Source organism: Chinchilla lanigera, unplaced genomic scaffold, assembly GCF_000276665.1.
Source record: "Chinchilla lanigera isolate Chin_1 unplaced genomic scaffold, ChiLan1.0 scaffold00085, whole genome shotgun sequence".
Classification (NCBI taxonomy): Eukaryota; Metazoa; Chordata; class Mammalia; order Rodentia; family Chinchillidae; genus Chinchilla; species Chinchilla lanigera.
Window position 1 is genome coordinate 5,067,711 of NW_004955486.1, and position 24,007 is coordinate 5,091,717.

A 24,007-nucleotide genomic window follows, 5' to 3' on the forward strand; every position below is an offset into this window, starting at 1 on the left:
GTCCTCTCCCCAACTGTCAGCACAGGCAGCAGGAATCCTGCTGCAGACTTCTCCGGAGCTCCACCACAGCCTGTACTGGCAGGGGAAGAATGGCTTCCAGGGAGTCTCTGCAGGTATTGTGCAATGACCTAACCATTTCTTCCTCACGTATTTACCCGGGCAAAGGAAAACATACATCCATGAAAAGACTCATCCTCAAATGTATGCAGCAGCAGTACTGATCATAGCTCCAGACCAGAAACAAACTAACAATCACCCACTGGTCCATGGACATCCATGTGCTGTCGTTCTACTCAGCAGTAAAGGGAACAAGCTACTGATATGTACGAGGTCCGATAGGAAACTACAGTAAATCTCTAAATTTGAAACGTGTCACAGTGAAAGACACACTGCTACTAATCCCCCTCAGAGCACAGCTGTGCATTTTGACCACACTTATCCCGTCATTGTTAGCACTTTAGCACTTTCTGAAGCAGTTCTGGAGGGAGTGTCTTTCATGTCTTTAGCTACGTTGTTGCGGCTGCCTTATGTCCTGAATCAAAATGTTGACCTTTCACGGTCATTTTGACTTTGCGGGGAGAGCCACAAGTTACACAGGGCCAGATCCAGTGAGTGAGGTGGCAAGGAAACACGGAATGGTTTTTTAAGGAGCTGCCTTCCCACTGGATGTCACTTGGCAGAGGCACTCACTGTGTTTTTGATCACCTCTTCCAAAGATGCTCACAAAAAAGGACTTCTAGAATTGCTTCAGAAAGGGGCAAGAATGATGGCTTCAAGTGTGTTTGAAGTGAGAAGAGGATTAACGGCACTATGTCTAAGTGCAATAAACTGTTAAGTTTAAACATTCGCTGTGTGTTTTGATTAGACCTTGTACTGAACGTGAATGCCAACAGCACTATTCTAGCTGAAAGCATCCTAACACAAGCCACTGCACACTGTAACTCAATTTATATGAAATTAAAGAAGCAAAACTACAGTGACAGAGAACAAATTCATGGTCTGCAGCAGGCTGGAGGACCCGGGCAGGAGATGACAGGAAGGTCACAGAAGAACTCTCCAGAGTGAAGGGCACGTATGTGCTGTAAGGTGACTGCTGGTGCTCACACTGACCTACACGCCTGTCAGAATTCTTTTCTACATCCGCAACTGGGGAATTTCACTGTATGTAAATCTACCTTCAGAAACCTACAAAGAGGAAAAGGGAAGCATCTTTACTCGGTTAGTGACACAGCGAGGGCGTGCAGAGAGGGCTTTCCTGAGTCCCGTTACCTGAGGCTGCAGCGCCGGTTCCAGATGGAGACGCCTCGGGAATGGGTGCCACGGACAGATCACTGTGGGCCCCGCTCTCGCCCACACGGTGCTGCCAAGGAGGGACAGGAGAAAGGGGTTAGCACTCCAAGCACAGCCGCTGCTGGCAGATCTTTGGCTGCACACGCCAAGCAGAACGTAGCATATCCGTGTAACTGAGAAGTGAGGACTCCCAGTCCGTCCCCAAGGACGCAGCCGAAGCTCCTGCATCTACGCTGGTCCTAGAGACCTGCGTGGCATACATCACACAAGGGTGGGTTTTAACTTGTCATCTGGCAAGTATGTGAACATGTGCTATGTTCTAAGCACTGCACCGAACTCTAGGAACACAGCTGCGGACGGCGCGAAGTCCCAGTTCTCTCAGAGCTTGCACTGCCTGGGGAGACACGCCTGTCACGCAACTGCAGCCCCAGAACAAGCCAGGCAATGGCCATCTTCCCCCTTTTCTAATAGGGAAATCAAGGCAAAAAAAGGTTCAACAGCGACCTCAGCTAAGCCACCCGGCCTGGACAGAGCTGAGACCCGGCCAGCGTCGCCTGCCCTGGCCAGCCCCTGCCTTGGCCCAGCTCTCTCCCGCAGTGCACAGAGGGCCACTGTGCTCTGAACATCTATACCTTAAGGGGAAGACTGAGGGAAACGTGTGGAAGAGTCACACTCACATCACAACCCCAACGACACGAACGTCACATTTCAAAGACTAATCTGGTAATAAACCCGAGGATGCCTTTTTAGGCTTTGAGAAGTTAAGGAAACCTACTAAACTTTTTTCTTTTTAAAAATGGTACGCGAAAGCGTGAGATTACGAACTGCTTCCTCTCTGATAATGACAGAAATGATTCCCATCTCCTCCCCACACAATTACTGTCCACAATCCTGCATGAGAACGTGTGAGCACTGTATTTCCACCTTGTCACATGGCCTATTCCCATCTTTCTTGACCATCACCACAGGTGAAAGAAAATACGCTTTAGAGCCAATGAACACATTAAGTTTAACAGCAGGAGACTGAGTTTAAAGGGTGGAAGGAACTCTGTACACCCAGCCTGCACGGTGGCCCCACTGCTCTGTACTGAAGTCGGGGGGTACACTGCGCATCACGCAGACCGAGGCTGAGTATCAGTCATAGCTGCGACAGGGTCGCCCCAACGCAGGACCCTCTACTTTCATAAGGGGATCCACACGTAACTTTCTCACTCATGTGCTGACAGCGAGCATCACTTACACCCTCGGCCTCTGGGCAACTGTCTCTTCTCGCTGGGCCAGGAGATGCCCACAACCCCGGCATCTCTTCCTGGAGCAGGTTTAGCTGCAGCGGCGAGCTGCTCCTCGAATTCATGTACGGGGGCTCCTCGCTCCGCGCCTCCCACTTGTCTTCTGCTCTCCCTTGGCTGTCGACTGGGGGAGGTGGTTCCAGGCTCGGGGCCCCCAAGGGCGAGTGTGGACAGGAGGATGGTGACCAAGGAGGACAGATGGGCGGGGCGTGCAGGAGGACGGTCATGAAAGCATCCAAGTAAGGAGCAGGCACAGCAGGAAGAGCGTGCAGGCCGCCGGGCCAGGGTGGTGTGGGCAGGCTCGCAGGCGCAGCTCCCCAGGCTGCAGAGTCCCCTGCTCCCAGGGAGGTCACGGCCGAGAGGGGCACGGTGGGCAGGAAGTAAGAGGCCTGGCTGGTAAGCATCACGGCGGTGGGGGACAGCGCCAAGCCCGAGGCCTGGGGAGCAGGGGCTGCAGGAGGGCACCAGGGCTGCACGCCCTGGAGCAGCCCCTTGGTGCGGGGACACATGCTGCCGTCTGAGCTGCTGCTGCCTGGCGGCATGGTCAGCTTCTTACGCCTGTGCTTCCCTTTCTTGCATCCGGCTGATCTGGTCTGCTTGGAGGTAGAATCCCCTGAAAGGATAAAGACAGAGGCACATGATGGGGCGTGAGACCCCAAATAGAAGAGAGGGCCACTTCAGGTAACTGGGAGTGGGCGCCAGGGGAATAAACCTTCGACCACAGCAATGGCTACACGCTGCTCAAAAAAGGAGCACCAAATTCAGGATAAAAAGTAATCAGTTTATTTCAGACCTCTCTTAATCAGTTTCTTATAAAAACTGTTTCCTTGGGTCTAATGAAGGTCCTAGATAAATCTAATAAGGGTCCTAGAAATAAGTGAATTATTTCAGCCTCTCCCAGTTTCACACAAGTACAGCCCCTACTGTGCACTATGACTGCTGTAGCCGCAGGTCTGGATTCAGCTAATCACAGACTGAAAATATTTGGAAAAAAATCCGTATCTGTACTAGTAGTAACATTTGTATTACTCCCTGAACGATTCAGCACAGCAACTGCCCACCTCACCTCAGCAGTGTCAGGGGTGAGCGGAGTCAGCGCACAGGACGGCGTTTGCAGGTTACACGCAGGCACCACACCCGCTAACGGGAGGCACGCGGACACCGCGCACTCTGCCGTCCGTGTGCGGGTGTCCCTGCGCCCAGTCCTCGCTAGGATGACAGAGGATCTACTGTGCGTGATGTTTAACAGCTGCTGGGAGCATGCGCTACCTTGGACACAGGAGGGCTCGGCTGTGCTTCTGCTGTCCTGCTGAAGATAGCAGCTGTAGGGCGAGGACAGGATCCTCTCCCGGAACCGGTCCACGTAGTCCTGCTCCTCCTTCTGGGTGTGGGCCGACAGCGCAGCCTTGGTGAGCCCCGCGCACGCGAGCTCTTCTGAAGCCAGAGCTGCCGGCTGTGCGCCGAGGGCCCAGGGCTCACACGCCAGCGTGGCATCTTCTGCCGAGGTGAAAGGAGACAGGTTCAGTGATGATTCCTACTCATTATTTATATTTACTTACTTTTAGTTTCAAAATGACTTCAGTAAGTTTTATAAACATTATTCCAGGGGCTGGGGATTTAGCTCAGCTGCAAAGCGCCTGCTTGGCAAGCGCAAGGTAGTGAGTTCGGTTCCCGGTACCGGAGAAAAACCAAAAAAAAAAAAAAAAACAAAACCAAAAAAAAACCCCACTATTCCAACTGCTGGAATATAACAAACTTCACCAGCTTAGGACAACATTCTTCCTTTTCTTTACATTTTTTATACAAATACATCTATACATTTTATAGAATTATACCTGTACACATACATTTATTTCTTGCTTTTATTGCAGATCCTCCAGATACAGTTTCTCACATGCTCTTTTCATTTTACCCTTGAGAGTGCTCTCCCCGCCCCTATCACCTGCTCGTTCCCACTCCTTCCCCAGAGGAGCCCTCTCCCTGCGTACACATCCTCGTTTCTTCATGCCGGGATAAACAAGCATGAAATGCACCTGGGATCACAGTCCCCAGAGGCAACTTATTATGGGGGTCAGGGTATAAAATCCAGGAATAGGGACTTTCTAGAAAGCAAAAGACAGAGAAAGCATAAAGTTTAGAGCACAGGAGCTCTGATTCTGCATTTTCTCCTTGGATAGAGATGTGGTCCTGCAGATGGTAAGACTCGCTTACGATCAGAAGAAACTACTAAGAGTATTTCCTTAAATGAAAGTATTTAGATTGGAATATGCATCCTTTCAACATGGTAATGGAAGGCCAGAGGACCAACACATAGGCGATGCAGGAGACAGACAGGCAGAGACAGAAAGGGTAAGCTTCCCATACACGGGCTGAGAGCCTCCCTACCTCACTGGGCCAGACCACTGGCAGCCCTACGCCCACACAGAAATCCGAAGTGTTAGGACGAGTGCTCTACAAGATGTGTGCCTGCTGCCTTCCTAGGGCCTGCCTCAGTTCCGATAAACCTTCTCTGGCTCATGAGAAGAGAACCTCACCTCACCACACAGCTCTGCTCCTCTCCAAGAGCCCAGCCTGCTCACCTGGCGGCTCTGGGGAGGGCTGGGCGAGTTAGTGCGCACCAAGCACTGGAGACAGAACGGCTCCTCGTCACAACTCCACACCCACAAAGACAAATTAGATACAACTGAAAACTCAGCCTAACAGAGCTGTTGCCAGTTCATCTACCAAATCACTGCGAGGGATCCAAGGTCAAATGGACAGAGGGTAGTAGAACAGAATAAGACCAGAACACTTTACCAAGTAACTATGTTTTAAAGGAAGAGCATCCCTTTTATGTGTTTTACACACACCAGCTGATTCCATCCACAAATAATATAGCTAAGAAATGCAGTCCAAAATCTAAAACCAAAAGACATGACCTTTCCAGGCTACCTTAACTACAGGAGGCAAAGTTCTTATCACCGGCAAGTCAGGACCCAGGGAAGGGTAGGGGCGGTACCTGACTCCAGCGGAGGGACGTGGACCAGGGTGCTGCTGCAGCTGCACTGGCTCACGCCTGAGCGCAAGCTCAGCGCTGCAGTGGACAGGCTCTGCGTGGTGCCCTCCTTGGCATCTGTGGACTGGGCGACAGCGGGCACTTGCGGTGTAGGAGCGGCTGGGATCTGTGCGGCAGCTGCACGAGAAGAAGTCGAAGTGAGAAGAAAACTATCAACAGGAAGGAGACATTGAAGCCAACAGTTTATAGAGGTCGTTCACCCACAAATTAAGCCCCTTGGCCACAAAAAGTAATGTAAAAGCAGGGTTCTGTGAGTACAGTGAAAGGAAACGGAGGGGGAGAGGGACTCGGGGTGGATTCTCATCTCACTAGGGAAGCGCTGCTGTCACCTTGCAGAGCCTGGGCACTGTCGGTGCCATGGTGCTGCCTGTCCTCCTCTGAGGATGAAGAAGTTGTGTTCGTACACGAGACGCACTTCCTTTTTAAAGCTGGGACGCTGCAGCTCTGCAGATACCTGTCGGGGAGAAGCAGGCCACACCTCTGCCCCTGCGCCGTGCAGCCTCCCACCTCCCTGCCTCTCTCGGGCCACTTCTGTCGGGGATGCTCTGCACTTCCTTCTTCGCGCTGGGCCACTGGGCTCTAACATGTCTACTGCTGTGGTCCGAACTGATCCTCACATCTCACACCGTGTAACAGCCACGTTTCTCAGCTTCCCCAGGGAAGGGGTGCATCTTGTGATTTCTCCGCACCCTCCACAATGGCCAGTGCATTGCAAACTGTATGCACAAGCACTCTCTAATATCTACTAATTTACAGTATGAAATCAAGACCAAACAGCTCTTTAAGTTACATGAAAGCTCCACAGGGACAATGTACGCTCTTGGGAAAAACTACTGTTAGAACTTGCGTCTCATACCTGATGACACTATCGATACAGTTTATCTGCTGGTAAGACGGGCTGTGTTGGTCTTTCCTCAAACCCTCAGAAGACTCAGGGTACATGCTTTTACTGTTCAGCAGCTGAGAGGAGGAAAAGGCCTTGTGCTCACCTGAAAGAGAATGAAAGGACGAGCAATTAAAACACTTAGCATGTAGTTAAGAAAATATCAGCAAAGTTAACCCACAGAGCTGTATGACATACACATAACAGACTGTGACTGTTACAAAGGAGCTCAGGCGTAACTGCACTGGTGCAGGAAGATGCCCACAGCACGTAACAGTGTGAATTCAGTGAGGTGCAATGCACATGGAATGATCCCAGCGGTACTCACGAAGTGAGGGGAGCACGTTTCAGGCAAGGGCTACCAGTGACAACGTCAGGTAACAGGCTGATGGGGAACTTGCCATGTCAAGATGACGCTACCTACACCCTGCTCCACACACCTATTTTATAGGCTCTGTGATCACGCGTCGAATGCTTATCAAGGGATTGTTTCTAGCACCACAAAGAACCAGATGGCGGGACACTGTGTGTCTCCCGTGCTAGAAAGCACACCGCCTTTCCTGGGTAGTCTGGGTGATGCCGGCATTGTCTTTTATGTGTGCTGTCCGATTTGGTAGCCACTACCAGCACACAGAACTATTAAGCACTTCAAGTATACCACAGCAACTGAATAAAAATATTCTCACTGCATTATTTGTATTTAATCTGAACTTAAACTGCCAAGCACAGCTATTGGTCACCAAGTCAGTGGTACAGAGAAGAAAAGAGGCCTCTAGGCCCCCAGCAACAGAGAGAACGTAAGACTCCTTTGCGAGAAGAATGAGGGAAAGGGAGACAGGGGAACAGTCAGGGGTCCAAGACAATCCTGCTGAATACAGGTGCGTTAGGCACCAAGAATGGAGCCAAGTTCTAGGAAGGAGCGGCTGCGTCCAGCGCTGGGGAGAGGCCGCTCCGTGGCAGCAGTCGCCGACGCGGCTGAGGGACCCAGGACCACCTGCAGCAGGCCAGCCTCTCTCGGGGTCTTTCAGGTCAGCGCTAGACGGTCCTGTATCACAGGGTCGACGTCATTCACCTCACATCATCTAACCACGGAAGACACGGTATCATCTCCGACCTGTGGGTTTTTACATTTCTAAACATTTGGGGGTTTTCTAGATTCTGTCGCGGATTTCTAGATACCAGAAGATACTCTGTAGTATTTCCCTTCTTTAAAAGCTGCTGCGGTTTACACTATGGTCCAGAACAGGTTGCTGTGTTCAGTGTCCCACGCGCTCTCGGTGTGACATTAACCCAGCTTTCTGGCGGCTCGTTAACACGGCACATTTTTCAAACCTTTGGTCTTTAACCTGTTTTTATTTTCAAAATGGGTTCTTGTACACACCATGTCCCAGGAGGTGAGAAAGGAGGCTACTCTGAGATTCTGGATCAAGGCAAGAGTGGGCAGGACTGACTGGATCAGATAATGATGAAAACATTTGGAAATTTAAACTTTAAGATCTCCCAAGAGAATCTTCTCTGCTGGGACATAGGATGATGATATTTAAATTTTTTTTTTTTTTTTTTTTTTTTTTTTTTTTTTTTTTTTTTTTTGGGTCTTCTTGAGATAGCATCTCACTATGCAGTTCAGGCTGGCCTTGAGCTCACTTTGTAGCCCAAGCGGGCCTCAAACTCGCAATGATCCTCCTGCCTCAGCCTACTGAGTGCTGGGATTACAGGTGTGCGCTACCATGCCCAGCTTGGATGATGACATTTAAAATAAACTCTTTTGCACTGAGGGAATCTGGTAGTTTCAAGGGACAAAAAACCTTGTATTTCAAAGAGAAACTAAAGGATACGACTTGCAGGAGGATGACTAAAGGATGGGACTACAACTTGTACAAGGATGACTAAAGGATGGGACTTGCAGTCCCATGGGGCCAGCCATGGTCTGAACACTATGTGTCCCTCTGAAATTTGAAGTTTGAAATTTATACTTGTGTTCTACTAGTAAGAGGCAGTGTCTTTGGGAAGTGATTATGTCACAAAGGCACAGCACTGACACTTCTTTTTTTTTAAGAAAGGGTCTCACTATGTAGTCCACACTGCCCTTGAATTCACTATGTGGCCCCGGCTGGGCTTATAGACATCCTCCTGCCTCAGCCTCCTGAGTGCTGGGATTACAAGCATAAACCATCATACCCAACTCTTATTCTTGGTATTAGTGACCTTGAAGGGTTACAAGTGGGAGTAAGGTGTGTGACCTGTACGCTGGAAGTCTGAGGCAGGAGGATTCCAAGTTCAAGCCCAGCCTGGGCAGCTCAGTGAGACCTTCCCTAAACATAAAATATACAAAGGGCTAGGGATATAGTTCAGAGAGAAGGTCCAGGGTTCAGTCTCCAGCAGGGCACACACATGCACGTGCCACCCCCCTCAAATCTGGGCAACACAGGAAGTCCCATCTCCAGAAAAACCAAAAAAGGGCTGCGAGGAAACTTGCTCCATCCTTTTGCCTTTCTGTTCTCCGGCCAATGAGGACACAGCAGCACCTCCCCCGACACAATGTCTAAGACCTTGCCTTCAAGGAAGAGACGTGGACCACATGTGGCCGCCACTCCTTGACCTTGGGTTCCCAGCCTCTACCACAGGGAGAAAACAATTCCTGTTTGTGAATTTCAGTCTCAGGAATTTGATACAGAAGCTCAACGTAGTGAAGACGGCCACCAGTGACGTCACCTATAGGAACGTACTTGACTTCTTATAAGTCATGTCAGGCCTGGAAAAGCACAGCTACTGCCATTGTTATTACGGTTAGTACTGGCCTCAGCAAGAAAACGTCATCGCCACTGTGTAAAATGCCTGCTTCCCACAAGCAGAGACCAATCACAACAACCGAGTTTCCAGAAACTGTCATGATGTCCGAAACGGTATTAACTGCATTATCAGAGCAAATGAAGGGAAAGTTAGTTAGATTCAAAAGTAAATCTCATCTGAATGGAACGCGGAGCTTCCTACCAAGGTGAAAAGAGAAACTGTGCTATATTACTGAACTTCGTATTATGTAAGTTGGCTCCGCTATGTAACTAGGTTAACTTTTCAAAGTAATGCCACTTTGCTGGGCATGGTGGCACATGCTTGCAGTACCAGCTCCTTGGGAGGCTGAGGCTAGACAACTACAAGTTGGAGACCAGGCTAAGCAACTTAGTAACCCAGTCTTAAAAAATGAAAAGATGCAGCTCAGTAGCGCCCCTAGCTTCCATCGGCAGTACAACACACCCACAAAAAGCTTGTAACAGCTGATCCAATTCTTTTGGTTTTTACCTCACATTTGAGTAAACATGTATCAAGAAAAAAAAGGACCAACATTTCTCATGCGGTCTTCTCCATCTGTTTGAAAAGAAAGAGATTATTGTTTGAATATGTATTATTACCTGAAATGTATTCTAAAATTCAGTCGTGGGTTACAGACAGCTAGCTAGGGAGGAAAATCTGTGAATTACTGGTTTTATCATAGAAGTTCATTCTTCGGTAAAAGCACACTGTAATTACACTCTAATCCCAGTCAGCTTTCAGAATATGCTGCTGTCATCGTTCTCGTTCGTGGCACTATTTCGGTAAATCAAGGAAGACACGAGCGGCCACAGAGGCCCGGGTTCCTTGCACAAGTGTGCAGAAGTGGGTGTGGGACAAGTCCTTGGCCACGGCCGACTCACCCCTGTCCGATGGCTCTGTGCGCACCTCCTTCATCGGTCTGACTGGCGATTTGGTCACTGACTCAATGTACAGCTGCTGACCCAGATTCTTAATTTTGTTTACACTGGTGTAGACCTGCTGCAAGGTCATCTTAGAGAAAAGAAGGATAAAACAGGTTTCAAAAATGAAGAACATCCACTGAAAGATTAAAAAAAATACATTTAATTTCTGTTTCTCTAAAGAAGTAAGGACGAAAAGTGGAGCCATCACTTTAATCAGCTTCCCACTGTGCAAGGTTCATTGATACACTTTAAGAAGTCGTTAAGATGCCAATTTTAGAATGCATACAATTAACCTAAAGGTGGTATTTTCCTTCCACAGACGTTTGTGAAAACCAGGAGGGATCAAGTGTTTCTTGTCAGATGATGGCCCTGAGTCAAAAACGCCCTCAGAGGTCCCAGGTGCAGGACCACGGCAGTGCGCACGCAGAACTCCCCCCGCCACGCACCGGCTCCTTGTGTGCGCCCTCTGCACAGTGCCTGCTGGACTCGCTGGATGAGGCCGCGCTGACCTGCTGCTCCTGCGACCCGCTGCTGCCCAGGCTGCTGTAGCCACTGGAGGCGCTCCCGTGAACCGGCTGCGAGCAGAGGCCAAGTTCAGTTAGTTACCGGAACGGCAGCAGTGTGCACTCAGCTTCTCTCCCATCACCACAAGACTCACATGGAAGCGCCCCAGGTCCGAGACTACACAACCCCCCAGGTGTGTTAGGTTGATGCTTCCGACCCTGACGCTGAGGTCAAAGACAATCCCTGATCATTTCCCAGTTCTCAAGGGCAAAGTCTTGTTTTCTAGTCTTGGCGGTATTTCCCACAATACATTATTTAAATGCCATAGTGTAATTTTTTAAAATATGAGAATAAATGCTAGTTCCTTGGGTTAAGAATTGATAGACCAAACTGTATACCATAGTTCTTCAAGAATTGTACAGATACTTCATAAACTGTAGAGATTTTATAAAAGACATTTTGAAAACCCCTGAGCAGTTTACGACATGCTCAATTTTATTGACTAGTAGAAACCACCTTTGATACAGTACTTCTTTTCGACATGTAATTTTTCCTATTTTTACCTTATAATAATTCTGAGACTCAATACCCATCTCCTCTACTGTTAAAAGCTGGAATTATAACGCAAATATGGAAGCCAAAGCCCAGAGATAAAACACAATGAAGTGTTTGAAACAGAAGAATTCCCTCAGGTAGAATTCTCTGTCCTATTTGGAAATAAATTCTTCCAAAAATGTTCTGTATACTTATACAGAATGAGGAACAAAAAATTAGTAGTATTTCAATTAAAGACAGAAAGAGAAAGACAAAGATTTCTGAAATGTAAGGATTTGTCTCTGCTTACAGGTTATTTTTTTGAAGTGACTTTACTAAGCCTGAAAGTTAGCAGGAAACACAATTATGGGGATTTTGTGTTTTTTAAAAAGAATCTCACTTTACCTGCAAGAGAAGTTTGTGAATTTGTTCTTGTAATTCCGTTATGTCTTTGTCATTACTGTTTATCTTTTTTACTCTGGTAGCAAAAACATCTTCATTGAGTGGGCTCCTACAAAATGCCAAGTGAGACAAAACAAAACAAACGCCAAGTGAAAGAATGCGTCAAGCAACTTAAAATTCACTCACAATGAAGGCCAAACGGATTTTAATAGGCTAGTCAAAGACTAAGTCACTTTTCAAAGCAATTCTTTGACTCCAAATATAGAAAATATGGAGGTAAAATTCTCTTCACGGGCATGCAGGAAATACAAAGAAAAACAAGGTATTAACAGGTACTAACTTTAATTAACATTAAAGTTTCTCTGCATCAGCGATCTTTCTGCAATTGTTTCAGCACTACATATGTATAAATCTAAAATCAGTGACAGCCTCCAAAATATCTTCAACAATGACTGACTTCAAATTTTGCCGTTAAAACTAGGTAATTTTCTATAGAAATCTTAAAACCTCAAGTATGTAAAATAGCATTTAATGATTAATGCACCTAGTCACTTAAGCTATCCAGTAAATACAATGCTACAACCTATGGTGAAAACGTAGCTGTAACAACACTACCTTCAATCTCACTGGTACACAAATTCTGAAGCATTTAGAATCTGCTATCCAAATACAGCAAATGGCAGACATACCAACAAAGGATAGCAAAGAAGAGACTGACATTTCTTTAGGACCTTCTTTCTGTGAGAACTGTACTAGTTTTTATAACATACCATCACATTTTCAATACCCTTCAAAAATGCTAGGCAAGTGCTTTACAAAGACCAGCTCCTCTGCGGGAACTACAGCCTTCTCCAGTCACCTGGCTGGAGGCGGTGAGCTAGAAGCATAAAGGGCCAGCCCTCCCCGCCCCACGGCCCTGCCTCTCGGGACCTCGACAGGGCCGTGCTGATGCCTGTGGACCGAGCGAGCCGCAGCCCCTTCCTGAACCCTATGAAGCAGCAGTGGTCCCTGACATTTCAGAGCAAGCGGGGCTGAGGAAACCGGCACTGGTACAGCACTTTTGCCTAGCATGGCCTTAGCCCTGCAAAATAAAAAAATAAAGGCGAAAAGACCAGGGCAGCTAAGAATCGGTCCCAGTTCACGTAACAGGGGCAGGAGAGCCAGGACCTGAAACACACCCGACCCCGGAGCCACCTTCACGCTCCATGACACCAGCCTGCTGTCTCTCACAACTTACATGTTCACTGACCTGAGACCGGAAACACTGCCGCAAAGGCAGAAACGAGTATCAGAAAATCATAGGGCACTGGCAGTGTCATCAAAATAGTTGGCAGCAACTCCACATTTGGGGACTGTCACTTGAGGGCACGTCCCCCGTGACAGTGTAGCAATTGCCCCGTTGCTTCTGTGCCCTGTTGCACCACGCCTGGCATGGAAGCCAAGCAGAGCCTTCTGCACTACAGCGGCACCTGGTGTGTAAATGGCGGGTGCTCCCGGCCTCACAAGTGGACACAATGCACGCTCTACGTAAGTGCCTGCCAGTCGTCCGTCCCTGCTCGCCTCCCACTGCCACATAAGCTCCACAGGGTTGGACTTCTGTCTGATTTCTTCACTCCTGTGTCTCCAGTGCCCAACAGTTCCCGGTCTAGGCAGCTGCCTAGTAAGTATTTATTAAAAGAATGCACGCACAGCTGGGTGTGGTGGAACATGCTCATAATCCCAGCACTTTGGAGGCTGAGGCAGGAGGACTGCTGAAAGTTCAAGGCCAGCCTAAACTATTTAGCAAGACCCTGACTCAAAAAGAAAAAGCCATAAAAAGAACGCATTCATAAATAATCAGTCGTCCAGAAGCAAGTTCATCTGATTCATGGTATAAATGCTCCCTGTGTGCTACAAGCTATAAAGCTTAAAAATCTTTCAGATGCCTTTGGGTTTTGTTTTTCAAGTGAAATTCTGAGATGAAAACAAAAGCTACTGTTTTATAGCATGAGATTTAGACAGTCCTGTGAAAATTTCTGTGAAATCGCCCTGTATTTTTAATTGAACTGATTAGTCTGCCGGTGGTGGAGAGAAGTCAACACGGGCAATGACACCATACAGCATTCAGGCTGCCGCGTCTGTACAGGGGGCCAAGAGGAGAAGAAAAATGGCCTTAGCCCACCTCCAGCTTCCTCCCAAGGCGGCCCCTGGGAAAGGGCTCTGGCTCACACAGGCTGGGTATTTCTGCACAAGACAGGTAACGGCACCTAAGCCGCTGGCCGCAGAGCGCTGGGAAGGACCCAGAGAGATGGCTGGGTGCCCTGCTAAACGCTCTCACAGCTCCCCCCAACTCCGCCATGTCACACTGTCCCCGGCGCGAGCTGCATAGGACGGTGCCATTTTTTTATTTCCTGTGACTTCTATGAAGGTTAGAGAATGTTTTGTTTACCTTCTCACTCTCAAGGTTTGACATAATGTCTTACCAGGGAAGCCAATCCACAGATACTGGAAGGAATAAATGCATTCAAGATAATTTTATAAATAAATGGACAAGTATTTTATGAAAGATTACTATCTAGAAGACTACATTCTTTCACACATAATCATGGATATTGAGATGTAAATAGTGGGGAAATTTAAAAAACACAACATTTGAGTATTCATAATATGTCAGGCAACTTCACATACACTCAGTCAAAGAACTGAAAGGGTAATATGGGAAATGCAGGCTCTCTCTCAAGCACTGCCAGGTGTAGAGGACAGAGAGGCCACAACAACCCCTAAGAGGGAGCCTCAAATAAACTTAATTCTTGTAGGGTCCCTGCCCTCACACTAAGCAACCATCTGGTTTTATTTCTTTTTCCTAATAGGTTTTCCTGCTGCGGGTGGGGAGAATGTCCTTCCTTCTAACACAAACAGCATCTACTTGGCACATTATTTCTCATTTTAATGATTGAGGTAGTTTTCTAGCACGAGTCAGTCTTCAGAGTTAGGGCAGCCAAGAGCCCAGTTCTTCCATTGAGGCTCCAGACCTGCACTGCAGAGACAGGTCAAGGCCCGGAGCAGAGAGCTAAGAGCCTCCATGAGGCCTTTTCTCATAAACATGCACCACCTCTACTGCGCTATAAAGATGCAGCAACATGTACTTTACTTGTAGTAAAATACGCTTCACTATCATTCTCACTTTTATGTTTATATTGTAAAACAAAATCTAAAAATTGTAACATCTCAATCGCAGCATGATATCAAAGAGATAAGCATAATTTTTTAAAAATGCAAAAAAATAAAAGAAAAAAAAGAAAGAAGGAAATAAAGAAATCAGAGAAACCTACAGCAAAGAGGAAAACCTACAGGTCATTAGAAAGGACCAAAACGCAAGGGCCCAGGAGTATGAGGGTGAGTAGCGGGCTGGCTGCTCTAGACCCATTGACATGATTCCCTCACATGGACAGGGAACAGGGATTAAACACGCTGCAGCCAACGTGCTAGCAAAAGAAAAGAAAAAAATAGTATACTTAAATACAACTTAAAAACAAAGATTTAATAATAAACACAAGTAGAATTTGATTCATAGGAGAAGTTTCATATGATCATTAAAGATCTTAAAATACAGGAAAAAAACTTTTTCATAGTCCCATTACCCACACATAACCAAAATTTATATTTTATGCCCTTCCGTTCTTCTTTTCCCTACTGCATAGTTTGTGTATATTTTTTTTTGGTGGTGGTGGGGTGCAGTCTTTTTGAGACAGGGTCTTGCTATGCAATTCAGGCTGGCCTTGCGCTCACTTTGTAGCCCAGGCTGGTCTTGAACTTGCTATGATCCTCCTGCCTCAGCCTCCAAAGTGCTGCGATTACAGATGTGCACCACCATACCTGGCTGTGTACATGTTTTAAATGCAATTATAACAAGAGATACAGAAAATTTTGTATGTTGCCTTTTACATCTAACACGTCAAATATTTTAGGTGCCAGGTGCAGAACTGACAAAGATTTCACGGCTAATAATATACTAAACAAATATCCCACAGTTCACGTGACGCCTCCCTGAGCTACTTTAAGCCTAACATCATGATTTCAGGCTTAAGGCTCTTGATTCTTATTGCCAAACTTTTCCAAAAAGCACTGAAGGAAAATCTATGCTTTTATTCAGTTCACCTGTCATTTGCCTCAAGGGGCAGTCAATAAACTAAGGACTCTTTGGTAAAAAACATTTCAGACAATATTAAAATTGACCGACTCACGTTCGCACTTTATGCCGACCGATGACAAAAGAAACCTTCCGGCTCCAGGGGTTCACGAAGCTGGACCAACTAGAATCCAGGATGACGAAGTCTCCATTCTGGGCACAGAACCTAACGGGTGAGTGTTCAAAGGGAGGATGGCCTGCATGCTTCAAGACTGAAGGAAATGACAAGACAAAGTAAGACTTCACAGACACTCATTACAAGGGTCCTTTTTTGGTTATTTTTCCTTTAAAATTTTTTTTACTATTTTTTTATACAAAGATTCCTAGAAATACAACAAAGGAGAACATATGAACAGTTAATGTCTTTTTACTGGCAAACAAATTTCTGAAGTGTGATCACTAGATCACCAGTTTACAAGAACGTTCATCAATGCACCCTTACCAGTACAAATATTACACGTTTTAACACCTGCTAATGTGAGGGGCAAAATTAGTTTCTCAAGAATCATCAGCTGCTATTCTCCCCCTGCACGAGGAGGAAAGCCGCTGGTTCATGCTACTCGTGTATGTATCTGTAGTCACTAACGTAACGGCTGACATAAAATAAGTTTCAATAAACATTCTTTGAATGGGTATTTCTTCCAATAGAGTCCTTTTTTGTTTCACATCTTTTCTTACTAGTGCATTTTGGTTATACAGATTCATGGCTTCCACTGTGGCAGATTCACACATGCACACAGCGTAACTTCAATCCTTTCACCCTCCCTCAGCCCCATCTCATCCTCCCCACTAGTGTACATCGTGAGGTAATTTCAGTGCGTGTATCTTGATCATATCCCCCCCTTACCTGCCCCCCTCCTCCTGTTAACTTAGTTTTGTCTAGTGATGGTGTACTTTCTATTTCCATGCCATCTTTTCTAGATTCTACCTATGAGGGGGAACATGCAATCTACTCATTCTCTTGCAAATGACAAAAACCCCTTCATGCCACCTATACTAGTTCTGTATCTTGGCCACTGTGAACTGTACCACAGTAAGCACGGGTGCACACAGGTCTCCCTACAGCATGCTGACTGTAATTTCTTTAGGTAGACACTAGAGTGGGACAGCTGGACCAAATGGTACCTCTATTTGTAGTTTTTTGATTTTCATATTGATTTCCATAGTGGCTACGCTAATTTACATTGCCCCCAGCAGTGTAGAAGGGTTCCTTTGCCCTGTATCCTCACCAGCATTCTTTTTTTTTTTTTTTTTTTTGGTTTTTTTAGCATTCTTATATTCTTGACAGCCACTGACTGGGATGAGATTGAATCTCAATTCCGGTTTGCATCTCCCTAATGGCTAATTATGTTGGACATTCACATGTATGTATTGGCCATTTGTACTACTTCTTCTGAGAAATCTGCTCATCTATTCATTGTGCTATTTGATTTTTTTTGGTGTAGTTTTTTGAGTTCTTTATATATTCTAGATATTCTATTAGAACAGTAGCTGGCAAAGATTTTCTCTCATTCTTCAAGCTGTATCTTCACTGTTTCCCTTACTGTGCAGAAATTTTTTAATTTGATGTTGTCTCATTTGTGATTCTTGCTATTATGTCCTGTGCTACTGGAGTCCTATTCAGGAAGTCTTCTACAAATAGATGCCCAATTTTCCCAGCACTTTTTGTTAAAGGGCCTGTCTTTTCTCCAACATATGTTTTTGATTCCTTGGCCCAGAATCAGCTAACACTAGTTGCACCGGTATGTTTCTGCACCCTCTATTCTGTTCTGTCGGTCTACTTGCCCATTTTTGTGCCAATACCATGCTGTTTTTATTACGACAACTTTGCGGTATAATTTAAAATCAGGTACTATGATGTCTCCAGCCTTGCTCTTAATGCTTAAGATTAATGGTTGTGGTTCTTTTGTGTTTGGAAACTCATGCGGATCTTAGATTTTTCCTACTTCTGTGAAGTATTTTGATGGTGACTGTGCTGAATCTATAGCTCACTTTTGGTAATACAGCTGTCATAACAATGGCAATTCTCCCAATCCCTGAACTTGGAAGGTCTTTCCATCTTCTATGTCTTCAAGTTTTTTTTCAGTATTCTGAAATTTTCATTGTAGAGGTTTTTATCTCCCTGGTTAAATTGATCCCTAGTTGTCTCTCTTTCCTTCTTTCTTTCCTGCCCCTTCTCAAAGCTACTGCGAATAGAATTGTTTTCCTGATTTCTTTCTCAGCTGGTCCATCACTGGTGTATAGAGAAGCTATTCATTTTTAAAGACCGATTTTATATCCTGCTACTTTGTTGAATTTATCAGCTCTGAAAGTCTTTCAGAAGGGTTTTAGAGTTCTCAAAATACAGGACCATATCATCTACAAAGATAACTTGATTTTCTTCTTATTTGTATCCCTTTTACTTCTTTTTCCTGATTACGCTATCTAAAACTTCAAAACTATATTGAACAGAAGTACTGAGAACGGACACCCCCGCCCTTCAGAATGAGGTTGGCTGTGAGTTTGTTGTATTCAGCCTTTAATATACTGACAGACTGTCCTTCATTGATCACCTAGATTCTTTAGGGCTTTTATGATAAACAGATGATTTTTTTCAAAGGCTTTTCTACATCTAATGAGATGATCATGTAACTTTTTTCTTTGGTTATAATTATGTAGTTGTGTTCACGTATTTGTTACGCTGAACCATCCTTGCATCACTGTAATGAAACCAACTTGACCATGGTGTATGATCTTTGTAATCTGTTGTTGAACTCAGTTTGCTTGTACTTTAGTAAGGATTTTTACACTATGTTCATCATGGCTATTGGTTTACAGTTTTCTTTTCTTTTTGTGTCTTTGTCCAGTGTTGGAATCTGGGTGATACTGAGTTTGGACATGTTTCTTTCTATTTCATGAAGCAGTTTTGAGGAGCACTGATGTTAGCTCTTTTTCACTGCTTGTTACTGATCTGTCTGGGTTTTTAAACTCCTTTTGGTTCAGCTCTGGTAGGTCATGTGTCCAGAAACTTACCCATTTCTTCCAGGTTTTCCAATTTGTTAGAATACAGGTTTTCAAAGTGGCTCCTAAAAACCCTCTGGGCTTCGGTAGTGTCAGTGGTGTCTACTCTTTTCTCATCTCTGACTGTATCAATTCAGATCTTTCCTTTTTTGGTTAGTCTGGCTATAGATTCACAATCTTATTTCAAAGAACTTTTTGCTTCATTGATCATGTGTATTGTTCCTTTAATCTTTATCTTACTAATTTCAGCTCTCATATTCAGAATTTTTTTCCTTTTATTAGAATTGGTTTTGGTTTGTTCTTTTTATAAGACTTTCAGATGATCATAGTTTATTTGAGATCTGACTTTTTTAAGGTAGGCACTTACAGCTGTAATTTTCTCTTAAAATTGCTTTTGCTCTGTCTCAGAGATTCTGTTATGTTGTGTTTCCATTTTATTCTAGGAACTTTAAAATTTTCTCCATGATTTTTTCAATGGTCTACAGATCTTTCAAAACTATATTATTTAATCTCCATGTGTTTGTATAGTTTCTATAGTCTCTCCTGCTGTTGATTTCCATTTCTACTTTCATTACATTACAATCTAATAAGATGCAAGAAATTATTTCAATTTTTTGTATTTGTTAAAGTTTGCTTTATGGCTTAGGATATGATATGGTTTTGAGAACATTCAAACATCAGCTGCTGAGAAGAATATCTGCAGTTGCTCGGTAAGAGTGTTCTGCAGGTATTTGTTAAGTCCATTTGATTAGTGTAGCTTACCTCTGCTGTTTCTTCCTTGACTTTTTTTGTTTGGACTACCCATCTGTTGGTGACATAGGAGTGTTGCAGTTACCCAGTATCATTGTATTGGGTCCTATGTGTCCATTTATGTCAGGTGATGTTTGTTTTCTGAAATCAGGCACACCAGTATCTGGTACATATGTGTCTACATTTGTTCTATCTTCTTGGAGATTGTTCTTTTTACCAGTATGTGGTGGCCCTCTTTGTCTCAGCTATCTTTCACTTTTAGTTTGTGCATGTCTTTCCTTGAGGTACATCTTTAAGACAGCAAAGAATTGCGTCTTGTTTTTAACCCAATCTGCCAGTATGTCTTTTAATTAGAAAATTAAGACATTTACATTCAGAACTATTACAGAGATGTATATATAACCTTTCTAATGTTTGATTCTTTCCTAATTCACAATAGCTTGTCTATTCTTCCTCTTCTCTATGTAGGATTCCTTTAGTATCTTCTGTAATGTGGGCTCAGTGGTCATTTATTTACTTATTTTTTTAGTTTACCCTTACCTTGGAAGGTTTTTATTTCTCCAATTTTGAAGGATAGCTTTGCTAGATATCATAATTGAGGTTGGCAGTTATTTTTACTCAGGGCTTGAAATACATCATTCCATGCCCTTCTGGCCTTTGGAGTCTCTGCAAAGAAGCCTAGAGTTACTCTGACGGGTCTGCCTCTGTAAGTGACTTGGTGTTTCACCTTTGCAGCTTTCAAGACTCTTCCCTTACTCTGTATTCTTGCCGTTCTAACTCCAATGTGATGCGGGAGGTGGTGTCTGTCTGGAGTTCTAAGTGCCCCTACATCTGGATGCCTATATCTGCCTCAAGATTTAGAACGTTTTCTGTTATTATTTCATTAAACAGATCTGCTACGCCATTCATTTGAACCTCAGTGCCCTCTTTTACACCAAAAACTTCTAAGTTTGGCTTTTAACAGCATCCCAGAGTTCTTGGATGCTTTGTTCATAATTTCTCGGGTTTTTTTCTTTATTAGTGTCTGCATGTAATAATTTCTCAAATTTACCTTCAAACAGTGCTTTTAAAATTACGTATTTTAAATATTTTAGCATGTTAAGAAAAAACTTTTAGCAGCTTCAATATATTACTTATCTGCTTAAAGATTAAGCTTTGGAGAGCAATGAACTGAAAAATTAGAACAAATTAGGGGCAATAAAAATTTCTCTTGTAGAGCGGCAAGTCTTACCTTTCTGGTGTATGGCAACCATCAGAGGACGGTCTTCTGGGTGCAGGTATGTTAGGATCGACGTCCCAATCAGATCCTGAGGTAGGTAACCCAGCAAAGGCACTGCTCTGGGACAGATGCACACCACAGGAAGTGTGTACATTCATCAAATAACTTTTACACTATGTATTTTTAAAAATACTTCTTGGCCTGGGAATGTAGCTCAGTGTTCATTATGTTGCCATTTACTTGCCCAGCTTCTCCAAGATCCTGGGTTAACCTCCCCACCACACACAAAATCAAAATTAAACTACTTAATGCTAAATAAGAAAAACTTGCCATAAACAAAAACAGAAGTCACTTGTAGGAAAACGGAGCTATTATAAGACCATAATGTTATCAAAATAAACAAAGTAAAAATAAAGAGCAAAACAAAAGACAGACAATAGCAAGTAGGGAGGTAGATTGTTCTCAAAGGGCAAGAGTATCAAGGAGGAGGAAGGGAGGGGAAGGAAAGATCCATTACGTAACTAAAATGTGTCATGCACCTGCACCAACTCTACGTATACAATGGAAACATTACATACTACACAAGCACTAACAAAATTTTTAAAAATAAAAAAAACTTTTATGCAAAAGATGCTCATGAAAAAGCATTTACCAAAGCAACAATTTAAGTCCCTGTCTTGTGCAGAAATGGTTATAGAAACTAACAAATCTTGGTAGTCACTGACAGTTTGGACCAAAATCGTCCTGGGCACATGTGAAAAAACAGATGTAAAGGCTCACTATAGGCTTATTAAATCAGAATCTCTAGAGGTAAGACTAGAAGGTGATCTTCCTGTAAGTTCTTTAGAAAAGTCTGGTGTCCTCCGTTATGTTGCCATTTACAAAGTCTATGAAGATCACATCAAAACACAGGAAGTCTAAGAAGATCACATCAAAAAAACGCTGATGATGTTAAGTGACTAAGTAAGTTACAGATTAACATAGCATTCTTTCAGTCTGGAGAGTGAGTGTCCCCCAGGGCCCACGCACTGACTACCCGGTCCCCAGCCCAGAGTTCATGTTTAGCAGAGCCTTGTGGAAAGAGCTCAGGTCATGGGAAGTGTTGGGGTCCCGGCCTTTTCGTCTCTTATTCTGCTTCCTGGTCGCCATGAAGTGACAGCTTTGCTTTACTCTGTACTCCCACCGTGAGTTTCTTCCCTGCCACAGGGCTGAACGCAATGGAGCCAGCAGACAATAGACTGAAACCCCTTCAACCGTAAGTCAAAATAAACCTTTCCTGCTTGTGAATTATCTCAGGTATTTTGTCATACTAACAGAAAGCTAATACAGACGTGATTAAAAACATCTAAGTACAATGTCTCTCTAAAAGATAATATCAAATATACAGATAACCACAGGTTCACACAAAACCTATACTAGTAAGACCAAAGACAAGTTAGAAATATGTGACTCCATAAACATTTTCTATGTATAGAAAGCCACAAATATTTAATACAATAAATTTAAGCTATTTTTCATAATTACCTTTATTAAGTTTTATTCCTTTATACAAATTATATGAAGAATTTACCAATTAGCATTTGGTTTTAGGTAACTATTTTTATTTGTTTATTTTGGTAACCAGCAATTGAACTCAGGATCTTATGCTTGCCAGGCAGGCATAGGTAATTATTTTTAAATACCCTCATTTTCCTACATTAAAAATTTTTTAAAATAAAAATTAATACTTATTATAATTGTGCCAGATTTTTGACATTTCTGCATTACACTTACGTGTGGTACAATGTACTGGTTCCCAGAATTAAGTGTCGTGAATAAGCAAAATTTTAAAATAAATGTGGGTGGAAAAAGGCAGGTTTTTTTGTTGTTGCTTTGTTTTTTGTCTTTTTGAGACTGAATCTTGCTGTGCAGTTCAGGCTGGCCTTGAGCTCACTTAGTAGCCCAAGGTCTCAAACTCGTAACAATCCTCCTGCCTCAGTTGGTCTCAAACTCATAACAGCCCTCCTGCCTCAGCCTCCCAAGTGCTGGGATTACAGGCATGTGCCAATACACCCGACCTAAAAGGCAGATATTGATATGATGCTAAAGTTTACTTATTCTAAATGTACTAAAAACAGCAATCAGCAATAATTGCTCTCTACCATCACAATTCTTTGAATAACAAGAACTATTTTAACATTCCCCTCAAAAAAAGGAGGAATGACGTTAAGAATAAAGAGAAATTCTTCAAATAAATTTAACTGCCAAAAAACCTCCCAAAACAAGCAGAAACCCTGTCCTTTTCTCCTCACTTTTGACTAATTAAAATTTCACCCTAAACTTATATAAGTAGCACTAGTTAAGAGAAAGTAACGGTATCTTGAGTACAATCAGATATACTACATATATTCTTGGCAAACTGGACCCTGGGCTCCTCTTCTGTAAATGGGAGTAATACTACCCGACCTACCTACAGCTCAGTGTCATAAAACATCTTGTAAATCATTTTTAGAAATCTAACATATAAGATACTTCTATCAGAAATTCAGACAACACTAATTCTAATGATCTAACAAAGGCCAAACAGGCAAGTGGATACATTTTATTATATAATGTAGAAAGACTGTAACTTTTTTCATATTTTTACATATTTTCAGAAACAAATTTCTTTCAGGCTTAAGGAAATATTTACCTTTCATCTACTTCAAGAAAAACACACTCTGGGGTATGTGTTGTGGTAAAAATTCTTTTATCCACTGGGATTCGAGGAGCTATTAAAAAAAAAAAAAGACAAAACACCAGAAAGACTCATCTAAGGTGAATATACACTTAATCATGCTCTTAACATATTTAAAAAAAGAATAGAATCTCTATATGAAACAGCAGAAAATCATTTTGGTGCCAGGTCTTCAAGCAGCCACGGCAACAGCCAATGATAACAATTTTCATTAACTACATTTTAATCAGGTCACAATGTGATGCCTGTTAAAGCTAATTCCAAGCAGAGAGAAAAGCACATACACCGAATAGCTAGTTTCCTCACCACAAACAATCCAACAGCTAGAACAGGAGTACGTGAAAAGGTTCAGTGCTATTTAGTGGTTACAGCTAACTATACAAATAAAGGGATTTGAAATGTTACTCAGTAAGACATGGATATCCTTCTGCTGTGTAGTAAAGCTAGTAGGTCAGTTCTGCTCTAA

The 24,007-nt window shown here is 43.7% G+C and overlaps 1 protein-coding gene across 5 annotated transcripts in view; it reads right to left on the minus strand.

Annotated features, from left to right (window-relative positions):
* The window catches only part of Per3 (period circadian clock 3), a 42,879-nt gene that overhangs the window by 9,109 nt on the left and 9,763 nt on the right, over positions 1 to 24,007 (minus strand). For all 5 annotated transcript variants that reach the window (XM_013504262.1, XM_005404069.2, XM_005404070.2 and 2 more), the window contains 12 exons: positions 23,497 to 23,575; positions 20,838 to 20,944; positions 15,912 to 16,068; positions 11,692 to 11,797; positions 10,695 to 10,823; positions 10,207 to 10,336; positions 6,491 to 6,623; positions 5,964 to 6,088; positions 5,578 to 5,751; positions 3,849 to 4,076; positions 2,531 to 3,192; positions 1,270 to 1,360 (listed from right to left, as the gene is read on the minus strand). In XM_013504262.1, the coding sequence (XP_013359716.1) occupies positions 1,270 to 1,360; positions 2,531 to 3,192; positions 3,849 to 4,076; positions 5,578 to 5,751; positions 5,964 to 6,088; positions 6,491 to 6,623; positions 10,207 to 10,336; positions 10,695 to 10,823; positions 11,692 to 11,797; positions 15,912 to 16,068; positions 20,838 to 20,944; positions 23,497 to 23,575 (2,121 nt within the window). The remainder of the gene's footprint in view (positions 1 to 1,269; positions 1,361 to 2,530; positions 3,193 to 3,848; positions 4,077 to 5,577; positions 5,752 to 5,963; positions 6,089 to 6,490; positions 6,624 to 10,206; positions 10,337 to 10,694; positions 10,824 to 11,691; positions 11,798 to 15,911; positions 16,069 to 20,837; positions 20,945 to 23,496; positions 23,576 to 24,007) is intronic.